The sequence below is a fragment of the Simochromis diagramma genome, unplaced genomic scaffold (genome assembly GCF_900408965.1).
Source record: "Simochromis diagramma unplaced genomic scaffold, fSimDia1.1 OVJJ01000333.1, whole genome shotgun sequence".
Taxonomy (NCBI): domain Eukaryota; kingdom Metazoa; phylum Chordata; class Actinopteri; order Cichliformes; family Cichlidae; genus Simochromis; species Simochromis diagramma.
In genome coordinates this window covers 2917767-2944403 of record NW_024386765.1, presented here as the reverse complement: position 1 = coordinate 2944403, position 26637 = coordinate 2917767, and the positions used below count along the sequence as shown (strand labels likewise).

General features: G+C 40.2%; 2 protein-coding genes across 3 annotated transcripts in view; both read right to left on the bottom strand.

The window, feature by feature from the left end:
• Window positions 1–11486, bottom strand: part of si:ch211-266k8.4 (rab GTPase-activating protein 1) — a 59397-nt gene extending 47911 nt beyond the window's left edge. Inside the window, exons 1-9 of one of the 2 annotated variants that reach the window (XM_040035940.1) lie at window positions 11116–11486; window positions 10364–10451; window positions 10148–10255; window positions 6242–6434; window positions 6011–6136; window positions 4682–4805; window positions 4337–4406; window positions 605–719; window positions 332–449 (exon numbers count right to left, since the gene is read on the bottom strand). In XM_040035940.1, the coding sequence (XP_039891874.1) occupies window positions 332–449; window positions 605–719; window positions 4337–4406; window positions 4682–4805; window positions 6011–6136; window positions 6242–6434; window positions 10148–10255; window positions 10364–10451; window positions 11116–11258 (1085 nt within the window). In that variant the 5' untranslated portion in view covers window positions 11259–11486. The remainder of the gene's footprint in view (window positions 1–331; window positions 450–604; window positions 720–4336; window positions 4407–4681; window positions 4806–6010; window positions 6137–6241; window positions 6435–10147; window positions 10256–10363; window positions 10452–11115) is intronic. The other variant, XM_040035938.1, reaches the window with a different exon arrangement.
• A 1549-nt stretch (window positions 11487–13035) lies between these two features.
• olfml1 (olfactomedin-like 1) lies at window positions 13036–25362 on the bottom strand. Its single transcript, XM_040035952.1, has 8 exons — window positions 24811–25362; window positions 22618–22721; window positions 22293–22483; window positions 22088–22191; window positions 20601–20789; window positions 18819–18999; window positions 13945–14104; window positions 13036–13833 (listed from the first exon to the last, which is right to left on the bottom strand). The coding sequence occupies exons 1-8, from the start codon at window positions 24934–24936 to the stop codon at window positions 13677–13679; spliced, it is 1212 nt and encodes a 403-aa protein (XP_039891886.1). The 5' UTR covers window positions 24937–25362; the 3' UTR covers window positions 13036–13676.
• Between the last annotated feature and the right edge of the window lie 1275 nt (window positions 25363–26637).

The window sequence follows — 26637 nt, the reverse complement described above, 5'->3', positions numbered from 1 at the left end:
ACATGGACGAAAACAACCTCGCCAAAACACTAACACTCTATTTTTCCTGGAATGCTTGATGTCAAACATGTCCAGTCTGATGAGCTGATTGATATTCATGAGCTGCCTGGAGTTTTATTTAGTGCCTAAAAACTGAGCCCTTGGCTCTGAGAAATGTGCAGCACATTGTACCCATGCAGCTCAAACATGAGGGTGGTCTGGGAAAATATTAATGCATGAAAGCTAAAGACATGTGACAATGATAGATGTCAGAAATAGAAGGATAACTGTGCACTAATGCTACAACAGCAGAGCATTCAGAAAGCTCAAGCTCAAGTCTCATTTTACTTACACATCAACAGGTACTCTTAACAGCAGGGGTAATATTGCTCCTTCATCCTTCAGGTCCATTAGTCGGGGCTCCAAGAGCTCAACAATGGTCAGAGCGGTACGGAAGACAGCTGACAAGCCTGTGGGAAGAAGTTAGAGCAGTAGTTTAACATTTTAGCAGTTTTTGCTTTTGTGCCCAGAATTAGATTAGAAGATCACTTTTACTGTCATCTTTACTGAAATCTGCAGGCCAGCAGCCAGTTACCCAAGTGAAGTTCTGTGACTGTGCACCCACCGTGTAGAATGATGAGATCCCAGACAGCCAGAACAGAGTCCCAGCAGGGCAGGGAAGTGAAAAGGGTCAGGAACCACGGCATCACAAAGTGGACTGACAAGATTCCCACTGACTCCTGAAGGGAGGATGGAAAAAAAAAAAAAAACACAGGAAGGACTGATTTGGCATGACCCTTTAGTACTGATTGCCAATTTCCTTACTGAAAAATCCTTCCACTACATAAAATGATAACAGTCATACAAGGAAATTTCCCCTTGTGGGACTAATAAAGGTATATCAAATCAAACCACGCAACCTTGCAAAGGCTTTTTTGGTGTTTTCCTGTAACCATATACTTTAAGAAAGAACACACACTCTGGTTATTTTATGACAGTGTGGCATTCAAGATGCCTCCTGGCTGTGTGTGCTCAGGTCTGGTGTGTGCAGCACAAGTACAAAAATCTGTTTACAGCTGGTTTGCCTCGACTCTGATGAACAGCTCTACTACAAAGGAAATGCTGACCCCTGATCTCTAATAGGCTTCTTCTGTTTGGAGAGGAAAAAACTGCCTACAATAAACCCCTGGTGTGTGTGTGTGTGTTTTGCCTTCAGAGACAATTAATCAGCACAAATGGTATCAGTGAATAAATTTATGGTGGTTCTCAAACTGAGGCTGGCCACACTAATGGAACATAGAGTCACTGCAGGTGGAGTGTGGATGACACAGGAAAATACAGAGCGAGACTAATTTGAATAAGTATACTTTTGTAGGGAAAACAAGACCTTGTTGATGTTATTTGTTGTTCATTATTCATCTAAATAATGAATTCAATTTTTTTTTTTTTTTTTTTTTTTTTTAAATTGGTAAACTCATGTATATTGATTTAAAATAAATAAATAAATAAAAATAAAAGACAAAAAAGCCCCCCCAAAACCCACAGCGGCATAGGCCATGGTTTACAGCAACAACAAGAGAACAAGAGCTGTGCATAAGCCTCAGATGACGACTTAAAACCCGAGCTACTTCAACAACCTCCAACAAAGCACTGCAGTCTGCAAAATACAACCAGGCCACGAAGGCATGTTGCACAGAAAGAGCAAGTGACGAACAGAAATTGACGCAGCTACACGGTAGAAAAGCAGAGCATTAAGCAACTAGTTAACAAGCACAACCTAAGATAAAACATCCTTGGCAGGCAATATCTGTAAGGTTTATTATACAAGACAATTGAGTGCAGGCTACTGAAGACTTATGAGGTTAAGTGACTTTAATTTAACAATGAATAAAGTATTAAACAGTTGTGATATACTTTTACTTAACATTTCTGGGGTAAGCGCTACTACTTTTGCGCTTACATTTGACTTGCGCATACAGAGTTTATATGGTTGGAAAAGAAAGATCTAAAACACCCTTCACTTTGTTTGCACTAATAAAAATGCTGCTGCAATCACAGATAAAGCAGCGTTCTGTAGTTGGCTTGCTATATTCTCATGAATATCATTATTGCAAATCTGAGCCTAGATACAGACATTTTAAAAATGTCTAGTGTAGTATGTGGTACACAGAATAAACTGACATCTGTAAAGAAAAGCTCAAATGAAGAAAAAAAAAAAAAAAGTACAATCTGTGGTTCACTAAATGAAACAAGTGTTACTTGTTCAGTAATAGTAGGCTTGGTGGCAGAAATCTGCACAGCTGTAGGTCTTTGCCCCGCGTAAAATCACTCATTTTACAACTTTGACAAGCGACGAACCAATAGACTGAATGGGAAAGGAGGCCCAACTGATGATGGAGACATTACAGGGCCTCAGCTTGCAGATGAATCATTCATCACATAGCTGTATCTGGTCTCAAACACAAATGTGTGTATATACACGTACACACATTAAAATCTTTCGGTTATTGTGGTTTTAGCAATGCCATTTAGATTCCCCAAATAATGGCAGCAGAAACAAAGGCACCCAAATAAGCACCAAGTTTTCAGTGTTTGCTTATATCAGGGTTCATACGCATTTTTCCTGTCAGGTCCTGTTACGCAAACACTTAAATTTGTCTGTTGTCTCAGTGGCTGATAGTGCCCCACAGGCCTCAATGTGAGCTAGAAGCCATTTATAATTTTTAAGTTAGTGTAGGTGCTCACAATAAACAGATTTTGAGTGAAAGCCAGGGAACTTCAATAGCACAGAAAAGTGGCTATTCCCATTGCCCATATTGATCAGTCCCTCTTATTACCATTATTTGCTTATGCCATAAGTTGGCTAGTTAAATATCGGACTAACGTTTAAAGCTTGAGTGAAGTAACTCACATTACTGCTACTGCTAAGTAATGTTAGCTAAGTTTACAGCATATTCCATATATCACCATGCCTTAACTAACTACTATAATAGCACTGCCATACTGCATCACACTCAGTGCATTTCAATCATTTCTCCAGCAAGTTTGATAGCTAGCAAAATAATAATAGTTTTAAAAATTAACATGTGTTATGTATGTATACTTGAAAATCATCTCATCTGTCATGTGACTCAAGAGTACAAATTCCACCAGTGTCGTTTTCTATCAAACGCTCATTAAAACAGCATCGTCAAGTTTGTGCACTCATCCCCGACTGTCCGGGGGGAGGGGCCAGGTGGCGCATTGAAACAGACTGACGATGCAGAGGTGCAAGGCGGCCCAGGCGGAGGAATTTTGCTTTACACTTCGCGACTCATTTAATTTCTCTATCTGATAAGAAAACTGCTTGGTCAGATAGTTATTTGTGGTGAATGAAATACGGTTTCAAGCACATTTAAGGCACCACATCTGAAATTCAAGCACTTTTCAAACCTTGAAAAGACAATATTAAAATTTAAGCATTTTCAAGGATTTCAAGCACCCTGTTATATTCTCAACTCTAGCTGCTAGTTGTAAAAACAAACATTTTACTGTGAAATGGAATATTCATCTGATGGCAAAAAGCACCATGTGTCTGCTGCACAGAATACAAAGTGTTGCATTAATGTAATTCACTTACATGATCACTGTACTTAGTGACAAAGTCAGAACAGCTGTGTATCTCTTCCTGATTCTTATAGATGACAATGTTTTGGTCCACTGTAATTAGGGAGCATAATTGAATGGACATTACATGGGCAACTAAATTCAAATGTCCTGACTTCTAACATTTTACTAGTTCTGCTTTGTTTGTAAAAATCCTAATTTGGTTCTAACAACTCTTTCAGCATGTTTTTGCATGTGTAAAAACCCATTAACAATAACTGTATACAGACAGTTAAAGCTTGTGTCTAATACACATTTTAAAAATACAAAATTCTCTAATGTTCAGGCACAGCATGGGGCCAACTTAGGGCTCGAATAATTCATAAACAATCCTGTAGTAATGTTAGCAAAAAGTTCACAACAAAACTCTGCTCTAAGCAGGGTGTTTAATGTTTCATGTTACATTCTGTAATTTTATTCGTGTTGTTTCTTTACCTTGATATGTGTAAGGATGTTCATGCAGAGACAAATCTACCTATATAACAGTTACATGTCTCTTTGTATTGGTGTGCCCTCTTGTGGGCACAACAGGACACTAAATTGTCCCCCCCCTTTAAAATAATGTGACTTTTGGGCATCCCTAAACTGAAACAAATTACTTCCAGGATTTTTGTAACTCAGATAGCAATTTAACAAAAATTAAAGTTTATCATCCAACTTTCATTGTTTGCAGAAACCCAAATAGTGAAACGCGGAAAGTAAAACGACTCACCATGTGCTTGGAGAGCTCAGGCTTCCTGTGTTTTAAGAACTGGTCAAACACCTTTACCTGGTGCTGCACCCTAATCAAGAAGAAGAGAAAAAGCCAGACAGTTTAGCAGATCACAGACACAGAGACACACAGGGACACACAGGGGACACCAAAAAAACAAAACCAAACCCCAACAACAAAAGGTTTGTAATGATCGTTTCATGATAACCCAACTATCAGATAAAACTGAATTTTTCTTTTCTTATCCTTAATTTACATCAGTTATATCCACACATAAACCACACTCTGGTTGTATTTTCTTTGTATTTGTATAAAGGCCAACAATAAGAACTGAAGTTTTCTTACTTGGTGAGACTAAGGTCAAACATTTCACCCAGATATTTGGGTTTATCCAACAAAGCCACCAGAGCCCAAAAGGCCTCCTCCTCCCCCAACTCCATCAGCAGCACTGCTGCTATGTAGGACATCCCTGTAAAATGCACACACATTTTTTCCTGGATGAAGCACAGGGTAAAAGGTAGCATTAATATGGTTTGTCAAGAAAAATATACACGTGTTTATAGGGGTGCTCAAGATCCAGCTAATCACGGGTGTGTGTCACCACATTCTGCACAGGCAAAGAAAGAATGTTGCTGCTTATGATCTCTGCACTGTGCTAAATCATCAGACATCATGTAAATAATGTTATACACAGCATATAACTGAAAATTTTCAGACACATGCTGTGTCTATCCTCAGGTTTGACTTGCTTTGACTGGATGATTAGTCTGACATCAGTTAATTGTTTTCTTGCTGCACAATGACATTGTCAAGCGCACCAACACTGACAATGAAACTGGCCATAAATTAATTTTTCTCCCACCCATAAATTTTAAAAGACATTCAAAATAGGACTTCTAGAATATATAATGTCATGCAGAAGATCACTAGAAACCATTGTTCATAAAGGGCCATCAAACAACATTGTTTTATAATAAACATTTCCCAAACAAGATACAAAATGTAATTATGAGTATTGTCTATTTGGTGCAGATAACTGGGATCAGCTTTCGGTTATATAAGATTTACAAAATAACAAGTGTTCTCTACAGTTTTACACCAAGCAGTATTCTTACAGAGACAAAATTAAAATGCCATTCTAACCATGATGTTATATATTTAAGAAGAAAATTGGGAAGACAGAGAAAAGGTGATGGTGATGTTTCAGAATTCCAAAACAAAAAAGCAGGTATAAAAGCTTATGTAGTTATTTCTGCAGATCTTTAGGTTTTAAGACTAAATTATTCTAAAGTGCATCATGACAGAAATGTGCAATTAATACAGGAAAAGATATGATTACTGAGCCATTTTTAAAAACAACTTAAACAGCGTCAACTCTGCTCTGTATTAAAAGGTCATCTACCTCCATCAAGTGGTCACATGATATACTGCAGGTATCTATAGAATAACTGAAGCAGCTTTCAAAAAAAGTGTGCTGACTGATGAGGGAGCACAGTGTTAGGTTTAAATCTCCCACAATATGTAGCATAAGACCAATAAAATGTTGCTAATTTATTGATATTATCTGCTGTGTAGCACAGGCAGACAAAAGGAAAGGGTACCACTATAGTATATCCAGTTAAAATGCAGGGAAGTGAAAACATGCACAAACAGTTCAGTCATTCGTCCCATTACCTTGGGTGTATCCAACCTTTGGGTTGTATTTGGCGCAGGCGATTAGGACCCTGAAGAGTTTCGCTTGACCCTCGATGGCCTCGGGACTTTCTCCCATCAAGGACCGATGAGTAGGGAAGGAACGCTCTGTTGGCATGGACCATTTCAAATGAAGTGCATTACTTTTATTTCTTTCAGCTACACATGGTGCAACATACAGCAACACTATGTAAAGTGAGTGTCTGAACTCACGCAGGTCCAGGGCGATTTGTCTGAAGAGTGTGATGTCATCGACAGAGTAGCGGGGCTTTGAAGGGCTGGTGGACTGTTGACGGTTTAAGCCCAGGTTGTTCTGAGTGTCGCTCAGTGTAGTGATTGCAGACAAGATGCCGTATTCACTGACTCCCAGGTCGACCAAAGGTCCTCGCACCTCAGACAAACATGTCTGTTGAAAAGAATACAACATATACTCTGGCTAGAAATCCATCAATAACATTAATGGTTGAAGGAGAAAGACACTAAATGCATGCAGAGTAACATGGATGAATAAAACTTCAATGAAACTGTGGCATTTGAACGCATTGAGGCTCTACAGAGCAGCTGGGTTAGGGTATTAAAAAAAAAACAGGGTGTTAGGTAAAGAGCGTATTGGCTCAAACATTTTTAAAAAGTTCAGTTGTTATCTTATGTATATTGTTAATCCATGAAATTGCATTTCAGTGGATACAGCAGGGTCTTTATGTTCTTCTTTATTGACTTTAATAAATGAAATTCACATCTAACTACTGAATTTGCACTAAGCAACCTTCCGGTTATATAGGAATATAATCAGAATAAAACCAGCTGGCAGCCAGTTGACTCGAGTCATTCAGACTGATGGCAACATGCTGGCAATCTGTCTGAATATATAAATTAAAGAGCAATTATTTGCAAACCTTTGACAATCTCTCTAATTCTAATTTGCGATTCTAAATTGGCCAAATGTTGTCTGTTGCTGTGTGGTAACCATGCAACAGACTGGCTACCTGTCAAGTGTGCACCCCGACTCTCAGCATACGACAGCTGGGGTAGGCTCCAGCAACCCTGAACTGGATAAGCCGAAAAAAATGGATCAATGAAAGTTACAAAAAAATTCCCCCCAAAAATGACTAGGCAGTAGACTTGTAGTCAAGACCGCCTAAACCAAGACAATACCAAGACCAGAGAGTATCAAGACCAAGACAAAGTCGAGATGAGACCAAGACTGAGACCGAGACAAAAAAGTCTTTAAACTGCAGCCAGATGCTGCTTCGTTTACGGGTGTCAGGCATATTTATGTGTTTTTGCGATGCACTCGCACAGCCCTCCTCACCGCTGTCTAATGTCTCACTCACTCACTCACTCACTGAGGGGACAGACACACGCTCCACTTGACTGTCGCGTCTCTCACCCTCTCCGTTTTTCACATGATGATATTATCCTATATCCTCGCATGTGATTGGCCACATTATGGAGGGCTTGGAGCATAGCTGAGCCACTGTGTGAGAGCTGAGCAGCGAAAGGAAATTAAGTGAGGAGCCGGCTCTCGCTCAAGGGGAGTCGACTCTTCTGATTCACTACAAAGCACTCTCTAAGCACGGCTCTTAGAGCTGATGCTTTTGCGCATGACACATTATAAAACATTACGTTGTGTGCCATGGATACTGTTGACTCCAAATCTCCCGACCACTATGTTGAACTGAGACAGCAAGACCAAGACAAGACCGAGGGATCCGAGACCAAGACAACACCAAGACCATGTAAAATGGTCTCGAGACATCCAACTCTACTAGGCAGCCACAGATTTATTTATTTTTGTGTAGATGCAAGGACCTTGCTGACCTATTTTACTTGTTTGACTGAGCTTTTAGCACTCTCTGACATAGAAGGTAGGTATGTCAAACTAAGTATGTTCAGTGTTGGATGCTTTCCCCCCCCCCTCGTTGAATCAATTTAATGCAAGTTTGTGTAACTAATACTATTTCAGGATGGTGGTGCAAGAGATAAGCCCTCTTGTTTGTATTATTCTCAGAGTACTTTAAATTATTTAATAAAACACTGATATTTGGTGTATCTGTATCGATACAATATCACCATGCAAAATATTGCAAAACTATGTTTTACAGACTTTTTTCAAACACCACTAGTGAATCGACATTTACAGCACATAACTACTTTACCTATTTTGTCATTACTATTATTACCAGAGAGGTAATTAACAAATACATTTTTCTTATTTGGTATTATGTTGCAAGTAAAGAAGGGAGAAGGGGAGAGATATTTTCTCTCTCTCCCCCCCTTCTCAGTTATTTTTGTTTAATTAAGTGAGATTCAGCAACTACAGGCTGCAGGTCTCTAGGCCTGTGCTTAGCTAACATTATCGTTAGCCAAGTTATTGTATGATGCAGTCCTACTGCTTAGTGTTACAGGAAATAACACAGCTACTAATGTTGGCTAGTTAACATTACTTAATTGCCAAATTGGGTTTGATTCAGCAGATGTAGAACTTATCCCCTTCTTTGCAACTTCATCTCACGAGCTGTTCACACATTTTTGTTTCACTTGAACTCATACAGTGAAGTTGCAAAATTATTCTTTTTTGTGCGCTTCCAGGCTGCCACTGTTTGACATAAAATGTTTTTCAAACAGTAACTACTGTGTGGAAAACTTGGAGCTGCTCCCGCAGTGACACACTGCAGTATCAGTACAATCTGAATCTGACATATCATTGGAAAAGCACATGGGTTTCAAACCTGTGACACTGCACGTAATGTGAAGGTACACAAGAATTTCTCATTCATGTCCAGTTGGGCAGAAACATTTCTCATCCATTTTCCAAGGTTGCAGAAATGTCAAAAATGACTAAAAACGAAATAAGTGCCCAGATCTCATGGGAGTATTTGTAATTTATTTTCAAATGAAAAGTATAAACCATCCTAATATTTAGTCAACACATCTAAAATCTGAAATGAGGGGATTTTTGTTGTTGTTTTTGTTGTTTTCTTTGGCAAATTGCCAGCATTTTTTTCCAAGGAAGACTAATCAATGGCTCAATGACACAACTAAAGTTAAATGGTAGCCAAATTCTTTTAAAATTCCTGGCCAAAACGGATATATTGAAAAAAATATATGGAATCGCCACTCTTGGAGGATGTTTATTCAACTTTTTTACTTTGCAGCAAATAAAGAAATCAAAAATATGTCTCAAAACTATTTCTGTTTAAGAGCTGAACATTCTGGATTCACGAAACAAACCTAAACCATATTAAATTCACTTATTTTAATTAACAGCGTGTTTTGTCCTTCTCTACATCAAGTAGATGAAAAAGAAAATTATGGAATCACATTGCAAATAATACTTGCAGAAATCTAAATATGCAAACTAGTCTGTAGTTTGCATGTGATTTAAAGGAAGCTCATCAAGAGAGCTCCCAGCTGAAAAAGCAAAGAACTATAAAACTGAAACTGAAACGAAAACCAGCACTCACATGCACACAGAAGAAAATACGCTTACAGTGAGCTAAAGAGAAACAATCCTGGGCTGCAGTTGAAAGCGATGCTCACTGATGAATCATCAATCTATATTGGCCAAGAGATGATGCTCATACTTTTGTCTGGTACTTTTGCACCGATTGTGAGAAGGGAAAAAAGGGACTTTCCTCCACTCATGTGACAAGGGGTTGATGCCAGATAAAGAGCCAGAGGAGATGGCAAGCATGACATCAACACTAAACTCAAAGCTCATAATTTGGACACCTTTTCCCTTTCCTTATTGTAAAATATATTTGGCGAAGATGAAGTTACTTTTGTAGGGTGACAATGCACCTTTCCACAAAGTGTTAACTCAGTGACATGGCCAGCAGTCCTGATATCAGTCTGACAAATATTTCCCCCCTCAATATTGCGCAATTCCATCTTTTTGCTCAATCTATAAAAATATGCCATATAAATTATATTTGTTTAAGACATGTTCCATGAAGCCAGAATGTTCCACCAGTAAATAAAAAGCAAACAAAGCAAACATGGAAATACTTTTTTACAGCGGTTGTACACCGTTGTGGGCAACTTTATGATGACAATTCAGTGTTAAAGTGTGCAGCTTTGCAATGTCCTTCTTTTGGATGTCACATGGTATATTACCTGGTAGTTGAAGTCACTGGCATCTCTCAAAATATCAGTGGTAAGCAGGCACTTCCATACTCTGCCGCGCAGGCTTGGAGGGATACCCATTCTGATAAATCGCTCAATCTGAAAACACAGCAAGAGTGCGAAGAAAACAAGCATGTTCGAATGGTTGCCAAATGTGCAAAACACAAGATTTTCATCAGTGCTTTTTGTAGTTTATACAAGTCTTACTTGGCTCTTGCAGATAAAGCTGGCTCCATTCCAGTAGCTGAGCAGCTCACACAGCTCTTTCACCCTCACTGAGCTCAGCTGGGGGTAGCTGACAGACAACACAACATGGTGAGCTTGGGCTGATTCATCAGCTTTTTCAATCAGACAGATACTGTCATTTTCAGTAATTCTAAACTCTGGGCTTTAAGTGCTCAGTGTCTGACAAACCATGACTGCAGCTAGTCAGAGTGTAATACAATACTCACTGGAGGAAGTATTCAAGTAGAGATTTTTGCGTTTTCATTATCATTTCACGTGTATGACGTGTGGACATGTAAGCCTGCAAGGTACACCTGAAATAGTTTTTAGCAGAGTAGCTTTGTCTAACATTATAAATATTCCGCTTAACTCAGCTTTTCTCATTTGTTTCAGCAACTTGTTGAACTTAGATTCTATTTAATAAATGGATCAATACAGTTGGCGATAAATAATTTAAAAGACTTTAATCTTATTAATACAACGAGGTTTTCACTTCTAAGAACAAGATAGTTAGAAACTCTTAAAGCCGACAGCTAATGTCACCACGACTATAACTTACTGAAGTGATTAGTTTACTTTAACAACAAGATTAAAATCATACAGTTAAAGAACACAGTTGAGACAGTGAATACTGAAATAACTGGCGTTTAGGAGTAAATGACTCGGGTGAGGAGCATAATAAGCCAGGCTAGTCGCTTAAACGTGAGCTAATGTATCGTGAACCTGTTCCGCACCTGTAATCGTGACACCGGTGATGAAGTTTCTGGTCCTTTTTTTTAGTGAGAGCAAAGCCGAATTCATCAAAACGCAAATTCTCACTGCGCCTTTTAATTGTTGAACTCCTCCTGGTGACGTTGGTATTGCTTCTCCGCTTCATGGTGATGAGAAAATCCTCCGAACACTACTTCATCCGTTCCCAAAAAGGAAAAGTGAAATTCACCGTCCAAATGATTTCTTGCCGCTGCAGTCAAAGTAACCGGCCGCTCTGGAACCGCCCCCTTTCCCTACGTCATCTCCAACCGAAAATGGGCGGGTAAATCAGAAACTTTGAAATGAGTGATGCGAAAATGCTATAAATCTATATGACTAAAAATCAAACAACAGTATAATTCTTCTAAGATAAAGAAGCTTAAGACCTGATATATATAGTGAAATGTGACTTAACAATATTAATGCACTGAAGCAAACGCAGTATTCGAATGTATCTGGTCAGCATGGAGCTGATTTTCACAGTTCTCCACCCTGGGGTCAGGCCCTTAAGGGTCCCCAAGTACACCTGTTAGGCCATGTGATAATTAATGGGGAAAGCAAAAAAAGAAAGAGCAAAGTTCTTGAAACTGCTTGAAAATGGTGGTTTATTATAAGTATTTTGACTTTGACTTTTTGCAAATAAATGAAATATATTTATTCTGTCACAGTTAATTATTACTATCTTTTACATCACCATTTTCTATCACGTTTAAAACAAGGGAAATTAAGTAATCCACTCTGAGACTTTAATGCAAAGGGGACACAACGAAGGTAAACGTATAACCGGTCATAACCAAGAGAGGGCGCTGTCGCACTATTTACATTTGATTCACATGCATTTCCAACCATCTCAGCGCACTCACACTAAAAGTCACAAACAGTTCAAAATAGAACCTTCATCTATATCAAACTAATAAATAACGTTTGTTGCAGATTATGGCAACACAATCTGTAAAAAGCAGATTCCACAATTTATGTGTCGTATTGAAGTTTTAGTCTAGTCTTACCGAATGCCTGCTGTACTAGACCGCTACTTTTTTGAGGAGAACTGGATAATGTAAAAGTAAATCCTCTTAAGATGCTGATTTTAAGAGCATTCTACAAGAATATGCAAATGTGCAGAGAATGAATGCAGCATGCACTCTGGTTCTGCGTAAACTGAGACCATTATTCTTTGATGTCTCGATGCATGCTCAATCATAAATGTAAGGAAATCCCAGAAAGCTGATTCTCTTCAGCTGGACGATGCGTTTTCAGTGGGAGACACGTTTCATCACTCGTCTCAACACTTACATGAACTGAATCTGCTTAATGGCATAATGTTTGATGTCGATGAGAATGTGTAGTGTAAATGAAATGAGAGTTTCCAGCACTATTTTGTTACTGTTTGGAGAATATACAATGTTGACATTTGGTTGTCCTTTCCTTGCTCTGCCTCTGCGAATCTTCACTCCTCATTGTCTTCAATACTGATTTAAGTAGGCTTTTTTTGTGTAATTCTACTGTGTTCAAGTGCAATAAATAAGCTTTACAATACTACTATATTAGCAACTTATACATGAGGGATTGGAAGATTTTAACAGCTGGGTAGACTGTTCATCAACTTCAGCAATGAAATGATGCCAGCATTTTTGGGAGAACTCAGCTATTCAGCTGACAAAGACATATTCTATGTTACATATTTCAAACAGTTTTTAAGATGGAATTCATCATTCTGAAAAACATACTGAAAACCCTGACTATGTAAATGCTCTTTATTGTGTTGCTACAAAGTATAAAGTACAATGCTTAAAAAGGCTTCAGTTAGACATGGAATTCATTTCTATAACCCTTCACAGTGATAAAGGCAGCATCCATTGCCAGCAAAGGAGCACTAAACAACAGCAGATTATAAAATACCCTATGATTAGCTTTCCTAGACGTGCTCTTTTTTTTTTTTTTTTTTTCTTTGCATGATTTTCAAGTGATAATAGAGATTTTAATACAGGATGCAGAATTAACCAACACATTCTCACACCCCACTCATCACACACTAAAACTTGTTCTGGAACTGCTTCTTGTCATATTTTAACACTGGGGTGCCTAGTTGATATCAGCATATCAGTATAGTGTCAGAAATTCGCATAAAAATAGCATGCATTATATATGTTGGCACAGTTAATGGCAGTTTTGAGTTTAAATGTAAACTTTCTATTTGAATTTCTGCTTTTTTGCCTCATAAAACTTTTCTCTAAATATAGTGATAACATCGTTATGGTGAGGTTTTTTGATCACAAAAATCATAAAGTGTAAATCTTATATTGTGGTAAACCAAGACAGAAAACAACCCTGTTTTAGGTTAAAATACATCTTTCCTTGAACTACACATTAAAATTAAACATTTTAAAACATTTCTTTGGTTACCACATCTTTCAACAGCAACAACACCAGTAGAGCAATTTTTCTTGGGAATGTTGAATAATTACACTTAAGGGGTACCCAGTACATTACAATGCGAAGCAGCTATGTCCTCAACAAACATCAGTATATTAACACTGTTGTAATATTAGTCTGCAATGACTTGGTCATTCTTGCGTGTCTCCACTTTGTATATCGTCTGGTAGCCGTCATCCCAGGCATACAGCTGCTTGTCTCCGGGGTGATAGTGGATGCTGCTATGGCTGGTGTAACGTTTCGGGAAGAACATCACAGGACTCTCATTGCTGCACAGGGAACGGGATGGCACAGGGAAAAGAAAGTGGTTTGTCATGTAGATACTGTATGTATGTATGCAGGTGTATACTGTGCATGCATGTGCATGTGTACAAGCCAACCTGTGAATGGTGTCATGGATGTCATAGAGACACTGTATGGTGGAACGTCCTCCATAGCGTGTGTTGTAGACCACATAAAGGGTGCCACATATTAGGAAAGCTCCTTCAGCGTCATGGCTTCTACACTGTGTGTCCCACACAGACTCTACTGCCAAGGTTCCTAACATATAAAGAAACAAAGCTGGACTGAATGGATATATGTTCTTGCTTTTATGTAAGTGGCGAGATCAAACCATAGAGGGTACAAAAGATGGATTTACTGCTCTGGGCAAAAGTTTTGAGTCACCAGTCATTTCCCAAAAAATATGCAATACAGGTGCATTTATTAAATTTACATAGTATATAGGAAAAAATAGAGTTTATGCAGTTCTTATAGTTTTAAAGCAAATATTTGCTGTGACCACAACACAGCCTGAACTCTATGTTAGGGAACCCTTCTTGCTATCTTTTTAAGTAGTCTAGGGGAATAGTGTTACGGCCCTAGCAGGGCCTCCTCCTGAAGGTGCCTGTGTGGGCGTGTCACACTACCTCTTCTGCCTGAGGTGCCACCTTTCCCTTTTGTGCAGCTGACTCTCGTCAGTAATCAAGGAGATTTAAGCCCAGGGAAAGGTGAGCTCTGGGCCAGAGTGCCATTTTGTGTGGGCCCAGCTAGTGAGCTGAGTGTCTTGTGGTGTTTCCAGCTAGTGAGCTGCGCTTTCCTTTTGACTTTTTGCTTTATTTGACCAACGCCTGAGTTTTGTTTGTGTTTTATGGTGATAATGGCTTGTCCGTCTCTTTTAGTTGAATTACTTCAATAAAACTGTTTTATTTAACTGTTTTGCCTCCCTGACTCCTTTTTCTGACCCGGTCACTTTTGTTACTTCCCCCTCCCCGCCTAGACCCCTCAGGGGAACGTAACAAGTTTTTTTTTTTTTTTTTTTTTTTTTTTTTTAAATAAAACAGTTTTATTGAAGTAATTCAACTAAAAGAGACGGACAAGCCATTATCACCATAAAACACAAACAAAACTCAGGCGTTGGTCAAATAAAGCAAAAAGTCAAAAGGAAAGCGCAGCTCACTAGCTTGGGGGCTCGTCCGGGATTGTGTTTTATGGTGATAATGGCTTGTCCGTCTCTTTTAGTTGAATTACTTCAATAAAACTGTTTTATTTAACTGTTTTGCCTCCCTGACTCCTTTTTCTGACCCGGTCACTTTTGTTACTTCCCCCTCCCCGCCTAGACCCCTCAGGGGAACGTAACAAGTGGGGGCTCGTCCGGGATTGTTGAAAAGGGAGTTTTGAGTTGGAATTGGTTTTTGATTATCTTGCTTTGTTCACCTTTAGAGATTCAACTTCCCAGTTAAGTTAGGTGAGTGTCCAGCTGAGCTTGGTAAGTTCTTCCTTCGGGCACTCTTTTGTTGTTTTGCCTTTTTTATTTTCGGAGTAATCCTGGGCGGGGATTAGTTCCCTGTTGGGGGTAGGCAATTCAGGGCCCTGGTCGCTGAAGTTCTGCCTTTCAAGTCGCCTCGAGCCCAGCACGCTCCAGAAGATAGGTAGGTAAAGTTTGTTGTGCTTAGGAACTGGGTAAGTTGTGTTTGTTTAGTGTATACTGCAAGAGGTAAGTTGGTTAGTTAAAGTAAGTTGTGTAGTTTTCCATTAATCGGTTAATTATTGGGTAGTCTGCGTGAGTTGGCAGACTGGTGTGGTAGTGTCCTAATTAGGGTGTTTTCTAACCGTTCTCCGGCCCCCAAAATGGCTGATGAAGCCATCAGTGCACAGGTGTCTAGAAGCTCGTTTGTAAGCAATAACATCCACCTGGTTCCCGTTTTCTGTGAATCCAGTGTTGAGAGCTTCTTCAGTGTGTTTGAAAGCATAGCAACTGCATTACAGTGGCCTGAAGATGTGTGGGGGGTGATGTTGCTGTGTAAATTCACAGGTAAGGCTCAGGAAGCTTGCTCTGGTCTGTCTAGGCAGGACAGCCTAGTTTATGAAAAGATTAAAAGTGCTGTCCTCCAAGCCTATGAACTTGTGCCTGAGGCCTATAGGCAGAACTTTCGAGGTTTGGAGTTGGCACAGGGTCAGTCCTACCTTGACTTTGCTCGGGAGAAGGCAAAGCTTTTTGGTAGGTGGTGCTCTGCAAGCCAGGTTAACAGTTTGGGGTCGTTACGTGAGCTCATGCTTGTGGAGGATTTTAAAAACTCTGTTCCTGAGTGTATTGCTCTTTATTTAAGTGAACAGAGGGTTTCCACTTTACAGCAGGCTGCCATACTGGCAGATGAGTTTACCCTAACTCATAAGACAAGTGCTGTAGAATGTGACATCCCTTCTCACTACAATACATCTTGGAGAGCTAGAAGGGAGCCAGCTAATGAGGCTGAAAAAGCGGTGGTTTCAAGTTCCAAAGCAAAACTGTGTTTCTTCTGCCACAAGCCTGGCCATGTGGTTGCTGATTGTGTGAAACTGGCACTTAAGCGGAAAGCGTATCAAAAGGGAAGAAGGCCTGATTTGAAAACAGTCACTCATGGTTCTCAAACTAACAAGGTTGTCAGGCCCAGCAAAGGACCACACTTGGGGCATAGTTGTGTAAGGGGCTCGTGTGGTCAGTGTAAGGGGTCAATTAACCCTGAGCGGCCGCTGGTTGACAATTTCCCAGGTCCCCAGAATGACCTGCAGGGGGACAGGCTGTGTATAAAACCACCAGTAAGACCCGCAACCCTGGCTAACAAACATGCCTGTACCGGTGACTTGAGGAATCGTCTGCAAAGTGTTGCAGTAAGGTCTTCTGACTCTGACTACCTGCTGTGTTCTCCACATGTGATGGCTCAAAAAAGCCCTAGCCATCACATGAGACATTGTTTTGAGGGTCTGCGGCCACCTTCAGTAAGTATTTTGAACCCATTGAGATGGGGTTGGCAGCTTCCGCTGACGATGCCTAACCGTTGCTATGGGGTTTGGTAGGTGGAAAACCTGCAATTTGGTGATGCAACGGTTACGGACTTGATTCGTTGTTTTGGTTATCATAATCATTTGACAAACCATGGGTTTGTATTTATGGGAGGGGGTGTTATGGCCCTAGCAGGGCCTCCTCCTGAAGGTGCCTGTGTGGGCGTGTCACACTACCTCTTCTGCCTGAGGTGCCACCTTTCCCTTTTGTGCAGCTGACTCTTGTCAGTAATCAAGGAGATTTAAGCCCAGGGAAAGGTGAGCTCTGGGCCAGAGTGCCATTTTGTGTGGGCCCAGCTAGTGAGCTGAGTGTCTTGTGGTGTTTCCAGCTAGTGAGCTGCGCTTTCCTTTTGACTTTTTGCTTTATTTGACCAACGCCTGAGTTTTGTTTGTGTTTTATGGTGATAATGGCTTGTCCGTCTCTTTTAGTTGAATTACTTCAATAAAACTGTTTTATTTAACTGTTTTGCCTCCCTGACTCCTTTTTCTGACCCGGTCACTTTTGTTACTTCCCCCTCCCCGCCTAGACCCCTCAGGGGAACGTAACAAGTTTTTTTTTTTTTTTTTTTTAAATAAAACAGTTTTATTGAAGTAATTCAACTAAAAGAGACGGACAAGCCATTATCACCATAAAACACAAACAAAACTCAGGCGTTGGTCAAATAAAGCAAAAAGTCAAAAGGAAAGCGCAGCTCACTAGCTGGAAACACCACAAGACACTCAGCTCACTAGCTGGGCCCACACAAAATGGCACTCTGGCCCAGAGCTCACCTTTCCCTGGGCTTAAATCTCCTTGATTACTGACGAGAGTCAGCTGCACAAAAGGGAAAGGTGGCACCTCAGGCAGAAGAGGTAGTGTGACACGCCCACACAGGCACCTTCAGGAGGAGGCCCTGCTAGGGCCGTAACACCCCCTCCCATAAATACAAACCCATGGTTTGTCAAATGATTATGATAACCAAAACAACTAATCAAGTCCGTAACCGTTGCATCACCAAATTGCAGGTTTTCCACCTACCAAACCCCATAGCAACGGTTAGGCATCGTCAGCGGAAGCTGCCAACCCCATCTCAATGGGTTCAAAATACTTACTGAAGGTGGCCGCAGACCCTCAAAACGTAACAAATAGTTCTCCAGGCATCTTGAAGGACATTTGATGTTGGCTGCCTTTTGTTATATTCTCTCTCAAGATTATCCCATACTGCTTAAATAATGTTTCTGGGCTCTGGGAAGGCCAATCCATGACTGATAGTGTTGCATTGTGTGTTGTTCTATCCAGGTATGCTTTTACTACATTAGCAGTATGTTTGGGATCATTGTCATGCTGAAAAATGAAGCCAGTTCCTTTCAGATGCTTTACAGATATTATTGCATGGGGAATCAAAATCGTGCTACTTTTATGCTTTGATGAGACCATTTATGGTAACGATAAACTGCACAGTAAATGGGTCAGTTGCAGGGCCAAATGCATTTCTCAGGTCCTGTATCAGGTCTTTACCAGAATTTTTTTCCAATTTTTTTAGTAATCACTTGCAATAGCTGTTGTTTTTTTAGCCTTTCGTGTTCTTTTGACCTCAACTTGTCCAAATAAATAAATAAAGCACTCCTTTGAAAACTGTTAGGAGCAAGAACTAGAATGAGTGAACAAGCAGCCCATGTACAGAAAAACTTTGAAAGACCTTTAGATCTGTATAGTCCTCCTTTCGGACTTGTTGAATGACCTGAGAGCATAAACTCATCATTAAGTTTTTAAAGAGCAAATAAGGTTATGCCTGTTTTCCCGTACATTTCGCCTCCTGTTGCCCATAAAAAAAGGTTTTTTTTTAATACAGTCTACGGATCAGAAACCACTCTGATGCTTGTTTTATTATATATATATATATATATATATATATATATAGACTCAAAACCTTTTTCACAGAACTGTGTATGTGTAGCAGGAGTAGTACTTTACCTATTTCCAGTTTGGTGATGACCAGGTTTCCTCCATACTCAGCATCTGCATGGATGACCCAGAGGCCAAGTTCATCAACAGCCATGTCCAGGTAAGTGTTAGGGTTCAGACTGTAAACAGGCATATGACCAGCTCCTGGAAGAAGCATGCTGTCCACCACTGTGCCATTCAGCAGGTCTACCTTTAGGAATTTAATTGATATGAATGGACATCATTATAGCATAGAGGGCCTTTTATTTGAGTCACTTTATCTAACCACATAATTAGATTGAGTAACTACTGAAAGTATGTGAACAGTGGTGTGCTATTTTAGTCACTTTATTAGCCCAGAGTTGGAGGGTACTGCATGTTGAAACTGGACTAAGATAAAAGTTAACGTTAGCATGCTAACAAGCTTACAAAAGATTCATTTCAGAGTAGCATTTTTGGCTTGTAGTAGCGCATAATGTAGGTATAATTAATAATATTGTGGTTTCGAGGGTGTTAAAAAGTACAATGGTAAAAAGAGCCTCCAGGTTTCAGGCCCCTTTTCTGTGGAACCAGATCTCAGTTTGGATTCAGGAGACAGACAGCTCTCTCTACTTTTAAGATTAAATCTTTCCTTTTTGATAAAGCTTATAGTTAGGCCTAGATCAGGTGACCCTGAATCCTTTCTTAGTTACGCTGGAATAGGTCTAGGCTGCTGGGGGCTTCTCATTATGAACTGAATGTTTCTTCTTCACTCACCTCTTTTCTCTTACTATGTATTTATACACCACTCTGCAATTAATTATTAGTTATAATTAATCTCTGGCTCCTTTCCACAGCATGTCTTTGTCATTTGCTCCTCACATACCCCACAACTCGTTGCAGTAGATGGTGCTCCTCCCTGAGCCTGGTTCTGCCGGAGGTTTCTTCCTGTTAAAAGGGAGTTTTTCCTTCTCACTGTCACCAAACCGCTTGCTCATAGGGGCTCATATGATTGTTGGGGTTTTCTCTGTACTATTGTAGGGTCTTTACCTTACAATATAAAGTGCCTTGAGGCGATTGTTGTTGTGATTTGGTGGTATATAAATAATAATAAAATGAACTGAATATTAATGTAGACTCTATTTAATTTTGGTGACTAGTACTTGGCTTGTACAAACCAAAGGCTTTAAAAATCCCAGACAAGCCAAGTACTATCAAAATGTGGTTACTTTATGTACTACTTAAAGAAGGCTTCTGTAAGAAGAAAAAGAAAGAAAACCAGTGCACACATGAGCGACCTTACACAAATTAGCTGTGTTAGCAATGCTCCCATGTCAGCTAGAGTAGGTCAGAATCACTTGCATGGCAATGAGAGGGACACCACATTGCTTACTATTTACTATTAAGAAAGTGATATTAAGTACAACTGAAGCAAATATGACATTCCTCACAGACATGTATTATATTTGTGATTAATGGAATAAAATACTGGAAATTCTTCAAACCCCCCTAAAGTATCCTGACAAAAGTCTTTAGCTCTACTGGAACAAAACTGTTTTCTCTGCTCACTGACCTCAGCTGACACAGAAGTGAAGGAAAGAAAACAAGACCGACTCCTCAGTGACTAAGCTCCCTGTTATGAAGTCTCAAACTGGTAAACTGCAATTGTATCCAGGAACTGTTGCCAAGCGACATGAACGACTTTAATCAACCCCTTTTGTACACAGAGTGCAAATCAACACAAGAATGCCTTGATGTGAAGTACACATGAACTTGTACTTCACATCAAGTACTGTGGACATCACATTCATGTTTGCTAAATCACTTACAAACCTTCACTATTTGGTTTGTTGTATCTGCTTTGTGGTAGTAGAGGAATCCATTGTAGACCACATGACCCGATCCTTGCCAGTGGAAAGGCAGCTGCACCACCTTTGCTGGAGATGAAGTCCTCTCTGTGAAGCTTTGCAGGGAAACGTACTCAAGCATGGTGTTGTTACGAATTCCGCTGAGCAGATAAATCTGAAAGATTTCACATTGGGACAAGCTGAGATTTTGCAGCTCAGCTTTATATTCTATTCTTTACAATAAACTGTATAAAAAGGCTGTTTTAAAAAGCTTTTAGCATTTTGGTTGCCATCATCTTAAGTGTTTAGAGCCAGAAAAACTACTTTTGCACAGAAAAGTTTGTTTATTACCTAAAGCTAGTAAGTGTGGTTAGTAATGTACATCTGCAGGGTGCATGTGTGAACAGCCACAGAGACTGTTTTATTCTAACTAACATTTAAATAAAATCATAGAATTTTACTCACTTATAAAGTTTGAAAAGACTTCTTGGACAGTCTGTTAACACACCTGACCATGCAGCTGTAAACATGTTAATTTAAAGCACTAAATTTTGCCACTTTAACACAGCAGTCCATGGGAATTGTCTCACTTTTGGAACAAGCCTCAATTGGCCAAACAATAAACTGCAGTCTGGCCTCAGCTTTTAAGTTCAGCTCCAGAATATTGGGCAGGTGGTTTTATTCTGTTGGCCAATCTTATATAGCTACAATACACCCACCCATTTACACCTGGGTGGAATTATTAATTATTAGGAGCTCCATAGTTTACACATTTGCCTAACAAGCCAAAGATTCCTGGTTCAGTCCCAGGAGGAATTCCTAAAGCACTGGCTAAATGTAGCTTTGTAATTATTAAAGTTGTGAACTATTATTTAGTCACTTGCTCACTCACTGAAAGCAAAGAAAACATACATATTTAACAGAAATACCGAAAAATTAGCATCTTTGGGAGCTGTTTTTCTGGCTCCCTGAAAAACAGAGGTCAATTTTCTTACCCTCTGCTGAACCATATTTTTTGTCACTAACTCCTATCAGGAAATATCTGGCTCTTCAGATACAAAGTGACAAATGTTACAACAGCTAGTGTCAAACTTGAAAGGAAAGTGAGAGCCAAGGGAGTAAAATTATGCATTATAAAACCAAATGATCTGAAGCTGAGCTCAAAGATGTTAAAATGTTTTGCTGAATGGAGGGAAGCTGCTCAGTTGGTAATAATTGTATGTGGTTTTATCACCTTAAGCCAGCCATTTCCATCACAGGTGGTCATCTGATAACAGCTGATGCAATCACATAGGACAAAATAGTCCAAAAGCATGATTCATTTTGATTATTCAGAGAACAGATCAGTGAGTGTCCATTAACAGAGCGACAGTGAGAGAAACATAAACAGAAGAGTGCAGCTCAGAAGGAAAGACAGCTTTACCTCTGCTGCAAACAACCAGTTATTTCATCATCTATAAAAAAAGAAGAGACCTTGGCTGATCCTTCCGAGGGGTCCTTGAACCAGGAACCATAGGTGTCTCCTGCCTTCTTCACAATCTTGAGAGACTTGATTTGACTCAGACCAGTGCTGCAGTCTGGAAAAAGCACAGAAGCAGGAATGAACATTTTGTTGTTTCTTTCTATTTTCCAAACTTATGTTATGTGGACCTTTAAATATCTCGTCTTATTTAAGCACCATTTTGCACTTTGATCTTGGCTTTCCTTTTCAGCAGGTCGAGTTCTGCCGCTTTTATCTGCTGTTCCAGCAGTGCCTCCTCCATCTCAATTTCAGACTGACTGGGAATTTTGTTTTCCAAATATTCCAGCTCTCTCTCCATCCGGTCTACACGTACAGACATGCCGTCCATCTGGCTCTTCACCTCTGATCTGTACAGCAAAACAGTGCTTATTTGATGTATTTCATTCAGTCTCTCAGAAATGTGTCATTATTTCATTCATTTTTCAATTAAATAGTGTGTACTGAGAGAAACTCTGTAAAGGAGATCTTTCACATATGTTACCTGAGAACACTGAGTGTAGACAGATAACCTCTGATTTCACTGGAGAGGTCAAAGGTTCTTTGGGTGACGCTTGTGGTGCTCTGCTCACACTGATTCAGGCGCTCCTAGTTTCATGAGAAAAGGAGTTAAAATGAGAATATTTAGTTTGAGAACTGATGGAACTAATATCAAACTTTTTCTCTAACAACTAAAAAGGTTCACGTAAATTTTACTTGGTCAGGAACAATACCACAAAGTCTTGCTCCACTCATTCTGTACATTAATAGCACTTGATGCATTGCTTTGTTTTTAAGTTATTGCATTCACAAGAAAAGTTGACCTCCCACTGTTCATGTCACCCACCCACCCGGCCGTCTGCCAGGCAGGGTGACAATACTCCATCGGCCCTTTTACGGCTCAGAGGTAAAAACTGAACTGTAGCCTCCCACTGTGATGGGATCTAGTTTGATGATCATTTGTTCCCTTAATGGAAGGTGTCACTGCGAGGCAATACAAAGTTTTTCTTAGCATTCACCTCTATTAAGATGAAACACAGTGGACCACATCATAGTGGTCTGTTTCAGCATGACAGTGACCTCAGCCTCAGGGCATGGAGGCTTACTGAAGGGTTTAATGAAAATCAAAATGGTGTGAATTCTCTGCTATTGCCTACACAGTCACCAGATCTCAACCTTGTTTGGAAAACATAGTGTTAGACAGGATTCACCACCACTGCCATCAAAAAACCGAATGAGGAATATCTATAGTAACACTTTATTGTCTTGATCCCAGTTTCATATTCTTGGTTTCACTGCTTTAAGTCATGATCAGGGCATTCCTGTTTATTTTTGTTTTGTGTGGAAATAGTTTTTTTTTTGGAAGGGTCTGGGAGTTGGATGGTTTCCTTCACACCTGATCTGCTGCTCTTCATGTAGCGGGCAGTATTTCAGAGCGCCGTGTGCAGCAGATCATCGCCAGATTGTCTTCACCTCTTCGGTGCCCACCAGCCGTCAGCTGAACTCAACTCAACCGGTCCGTGATCTCCAGCCTTCTTTCCTGGAGATTTCCAAACGCTTTTCGGAACCAGTAAATCGCGCCCTCCTAACCGCTACCACCTGCCCACTCTCTGCCAAACTCCCCAGTGCCCTGGATTGTAGTATGGACTCTTCCTTCCTGGTTATGGAAATATCACAGCAAAAGTAAGGCTGAAGACTTTGACTGCCTGCTTTGGGATTCATTCACTACCGCTCGCTTACACTCTCTCTCTCCTCCACAGATTGCACAGTTCACCCCGTTTTTTGTCAGAGCAAGTTTTGTGTTTGTTGGATTTCTGGATTCCTGGTTTGGTTTTTCTTTGCTAATAAACTGGAAACTTTATCGTGACATCATTTTGTGTTTGAGTTCAGTTTTTGCTTTATAGTTATTCCAGAGATGAGTTTCAGTTTTGCAGCCCTGCCTTTTGGCTCATGTCTTGATTTCTATTAGTAGTTTTCAGTTGCCCTTAATGTTGCCTGTGTCTAGCCTCTGTGTTTATGTCTTGGTTCTCCTGTGCTCACTTGTCTGACATTTTGTTAAGTGTTAGTGTTCATGTCTGGGGCTTACATCATATGTTGATTTAGTTGTGTTTCTGTTCCCCTCCCTACTTTTTTCTTTCTTTCTTCTTCTCTTTCTTTTACTTGTACAGGGTATTCTCTCGCTCTATGACAGCTGGGGCTGGCTCCAGCTGTTCTGTAATCCCACGCTGCATAAACAGTAAGAATGATGGAACTGGCATAATTTGTATCTTGACAGCCTTCAGCCAAACACTCTTTAACTGCACAAGTTCACTGATCAGTCTTTTCTCTATTTGCTGCAGTTCTGCAAATCTTCTGGATTTTGATAACAGACTAAGCTAGTACCTGAAAGTCCTTCAAAATGTAGTAAATCCACCATAATGAGACATGTTGTATTTCTATAGATTGGAAAAACATACTGACTGATATTTTTTGTTGCCTCGTTTAGATTTCCACAACTCTAGATGATCAGATTATGCAGTAAAGATGAAATTTTCTGAACTGAACTGCAGCATTCAGCAAAATGTCAAAGCAAAGTGAGTAACACTACAAACAGCAGTTAATAGGTGGGGGCTGAGTCTATGCTCTTTGTGTCTCTGACCTCGTGCCAGATGCACATACATGTAGTTGACGTGAAACAGAAGAACCAACATCAGCTTACCTCCATCTGAGCCAGTCTCCTCTCCAGGTACTGGATTATAAAGGCATCCTGAGAAGAGCTTTGGCTCTGGACTGAGCCCACGATCAGACACAAAGATACGAGAAAGAGGGGAAGCATGCCCGACATGACTAAAACTCAATAAGTCTGGCCAGAGTAGTCAGCCCAAGTTTCACTGCCTCTGCAGCTGCAGGGAAACTTTAGTCTTTTTGTTTCTGAAAAACTTGTCAGTATTAATGAGACCACTTCCTGTATTTCCGGAGCACTCCTGAAGCACAGAGCTCAGTAAAAGTTCTCCAAAGTGAGAGCATACAACAGTTTTGCTGTGTTAAAAGCAATCCCAGATTCCGTAAGTGACTGAATTCTTCTTCTTCTGCTTTATTCAGGAAAAGTTGTTGCTCCAGAACTTTCTGCCTTGTTTCTCTAATAAGTTGTTGCTTCACTGGGTTTTGGATCCAAGTGAACCTCACCCACGGTCCCTCCCAGTCTCTCTCTCTTCTAGTTGCTCCATCTACCTCTCTCGCCCACCCTTCTACACTCTGTTTTTTGTGCATTTAAGGTATGAGAGAACCATCCAACAGAGGAGGGGGAGAAAGAGAGACAGTGAGCGCTAGAAATAACCCCGACAGTTTATACCCCATTGGTCAATCCAACATTTTTTCATTGTAATACTCTCCAGATGGCCCACTGACACGTCCTCAGTTCTCCCACAGAGCAAACCATGACCCAATAAAGTTACCAGTTGGATATATTAACCAAATCAGTGCTCTATAACCTGTCTGTAAATATTTCTGAAGTATGAGGACAACCGCCATTTATACTAAACTCATTCATAAACACACAAATTGTATTTTACAGGCAGGATTTACAGGCTTTATTTGAATATACTGATACAAAACAATAATTACAAAGTTGTCTTTTAATTTCCATCTACTTATTGTTGTCAGGGGGGCTGGAGATAATGCCAGCTACCACAAGAGGAGAGGCAGGTACACCCCGGACAGCTCGCCAGTCTAACACATAGAGACAAACGACCATTCACACCTATGGAAAAATTTGATTTACCAATTAACTGCATGTCTTTGAACTGTGGGAGGAAGTCGGAGTACCTGGAGAGGACCAACACAAACATGGGGAGAACATCCCCCAACAACTCCACACAGAAAGTACCCGGCCAGTTGCTGGAATCAAACTCAGGATCTTCTTGCTGCTAGGAAACAACCGGGGTTTTAACATTGGTAACATTTTTAGCTCTCAAACAAAGATATGTGAAAATATGTCAAAATAACAAATGTGTTTTGTGTTACAGGGATATCTTGTGGTGATAAAACACGAGCCAACTAGCACCATCACCTCCAGTCTCATAGAACTGCTTTGTTTTAGCATAGCTTGAACCCCTGACCCTGTGCCATGCTTGGTTGCACACTGCACATGACATACCTTTTACAATCTGCCAACGATTGGAGATCTGGTCGCTACAGGGGTCCAGAATTACAAGGCTTATCCATTGTCATGCAAAGGCAGCCACTGAGGGGCCACATTCCTGTGTACTCCTCGTACTTTGCCCAGCCTCCAATAAAAGGGGAGGTTTGCTGCAGGAAGGGGATCGGGTGTACAATCTTTGTCAAATCAAATATGCAAATCATAAATAAATAAATCCAACCAGATGTAGGCAGATGATACTGTGACCCTTTAAAGATGCAGCTGAAAGATGAAGAAGGAGAAAAAGATACAGCTGTCACATAGGCCATCCACCCATCCATCTATCCTCTTAACTGCTTGTCCATTTTATAGTCACAGGGAAGCTGGAATGTGTCCCACCAAATCACC

Excerpts from the sequence above, each read along its gene's own strand:
- olfml1 (XM_040035952.1), bottom strand. The coding sequence starts at position 24,936 with ATGTCGGGCATGCTTCCCCTCTTTCTCGTATCTTTGTGTCTGATCGTG. Across the intron at positions 22,722-24,810 it reads GGAGACTGGCTCAGATGGAG|GAGCGCCTGAATCAGTGTGA; the intron begins GTAAGCTGATGT and ends TCATGAAACTAG. Across the intron at positions 19,000-20,600 it reads CAACAAACCAAATAGTGAAG|GTAGACCTGCTGAATGGCAC; the intron begins GTTTGTAAGTGA and ends AAATTCCTAAAG.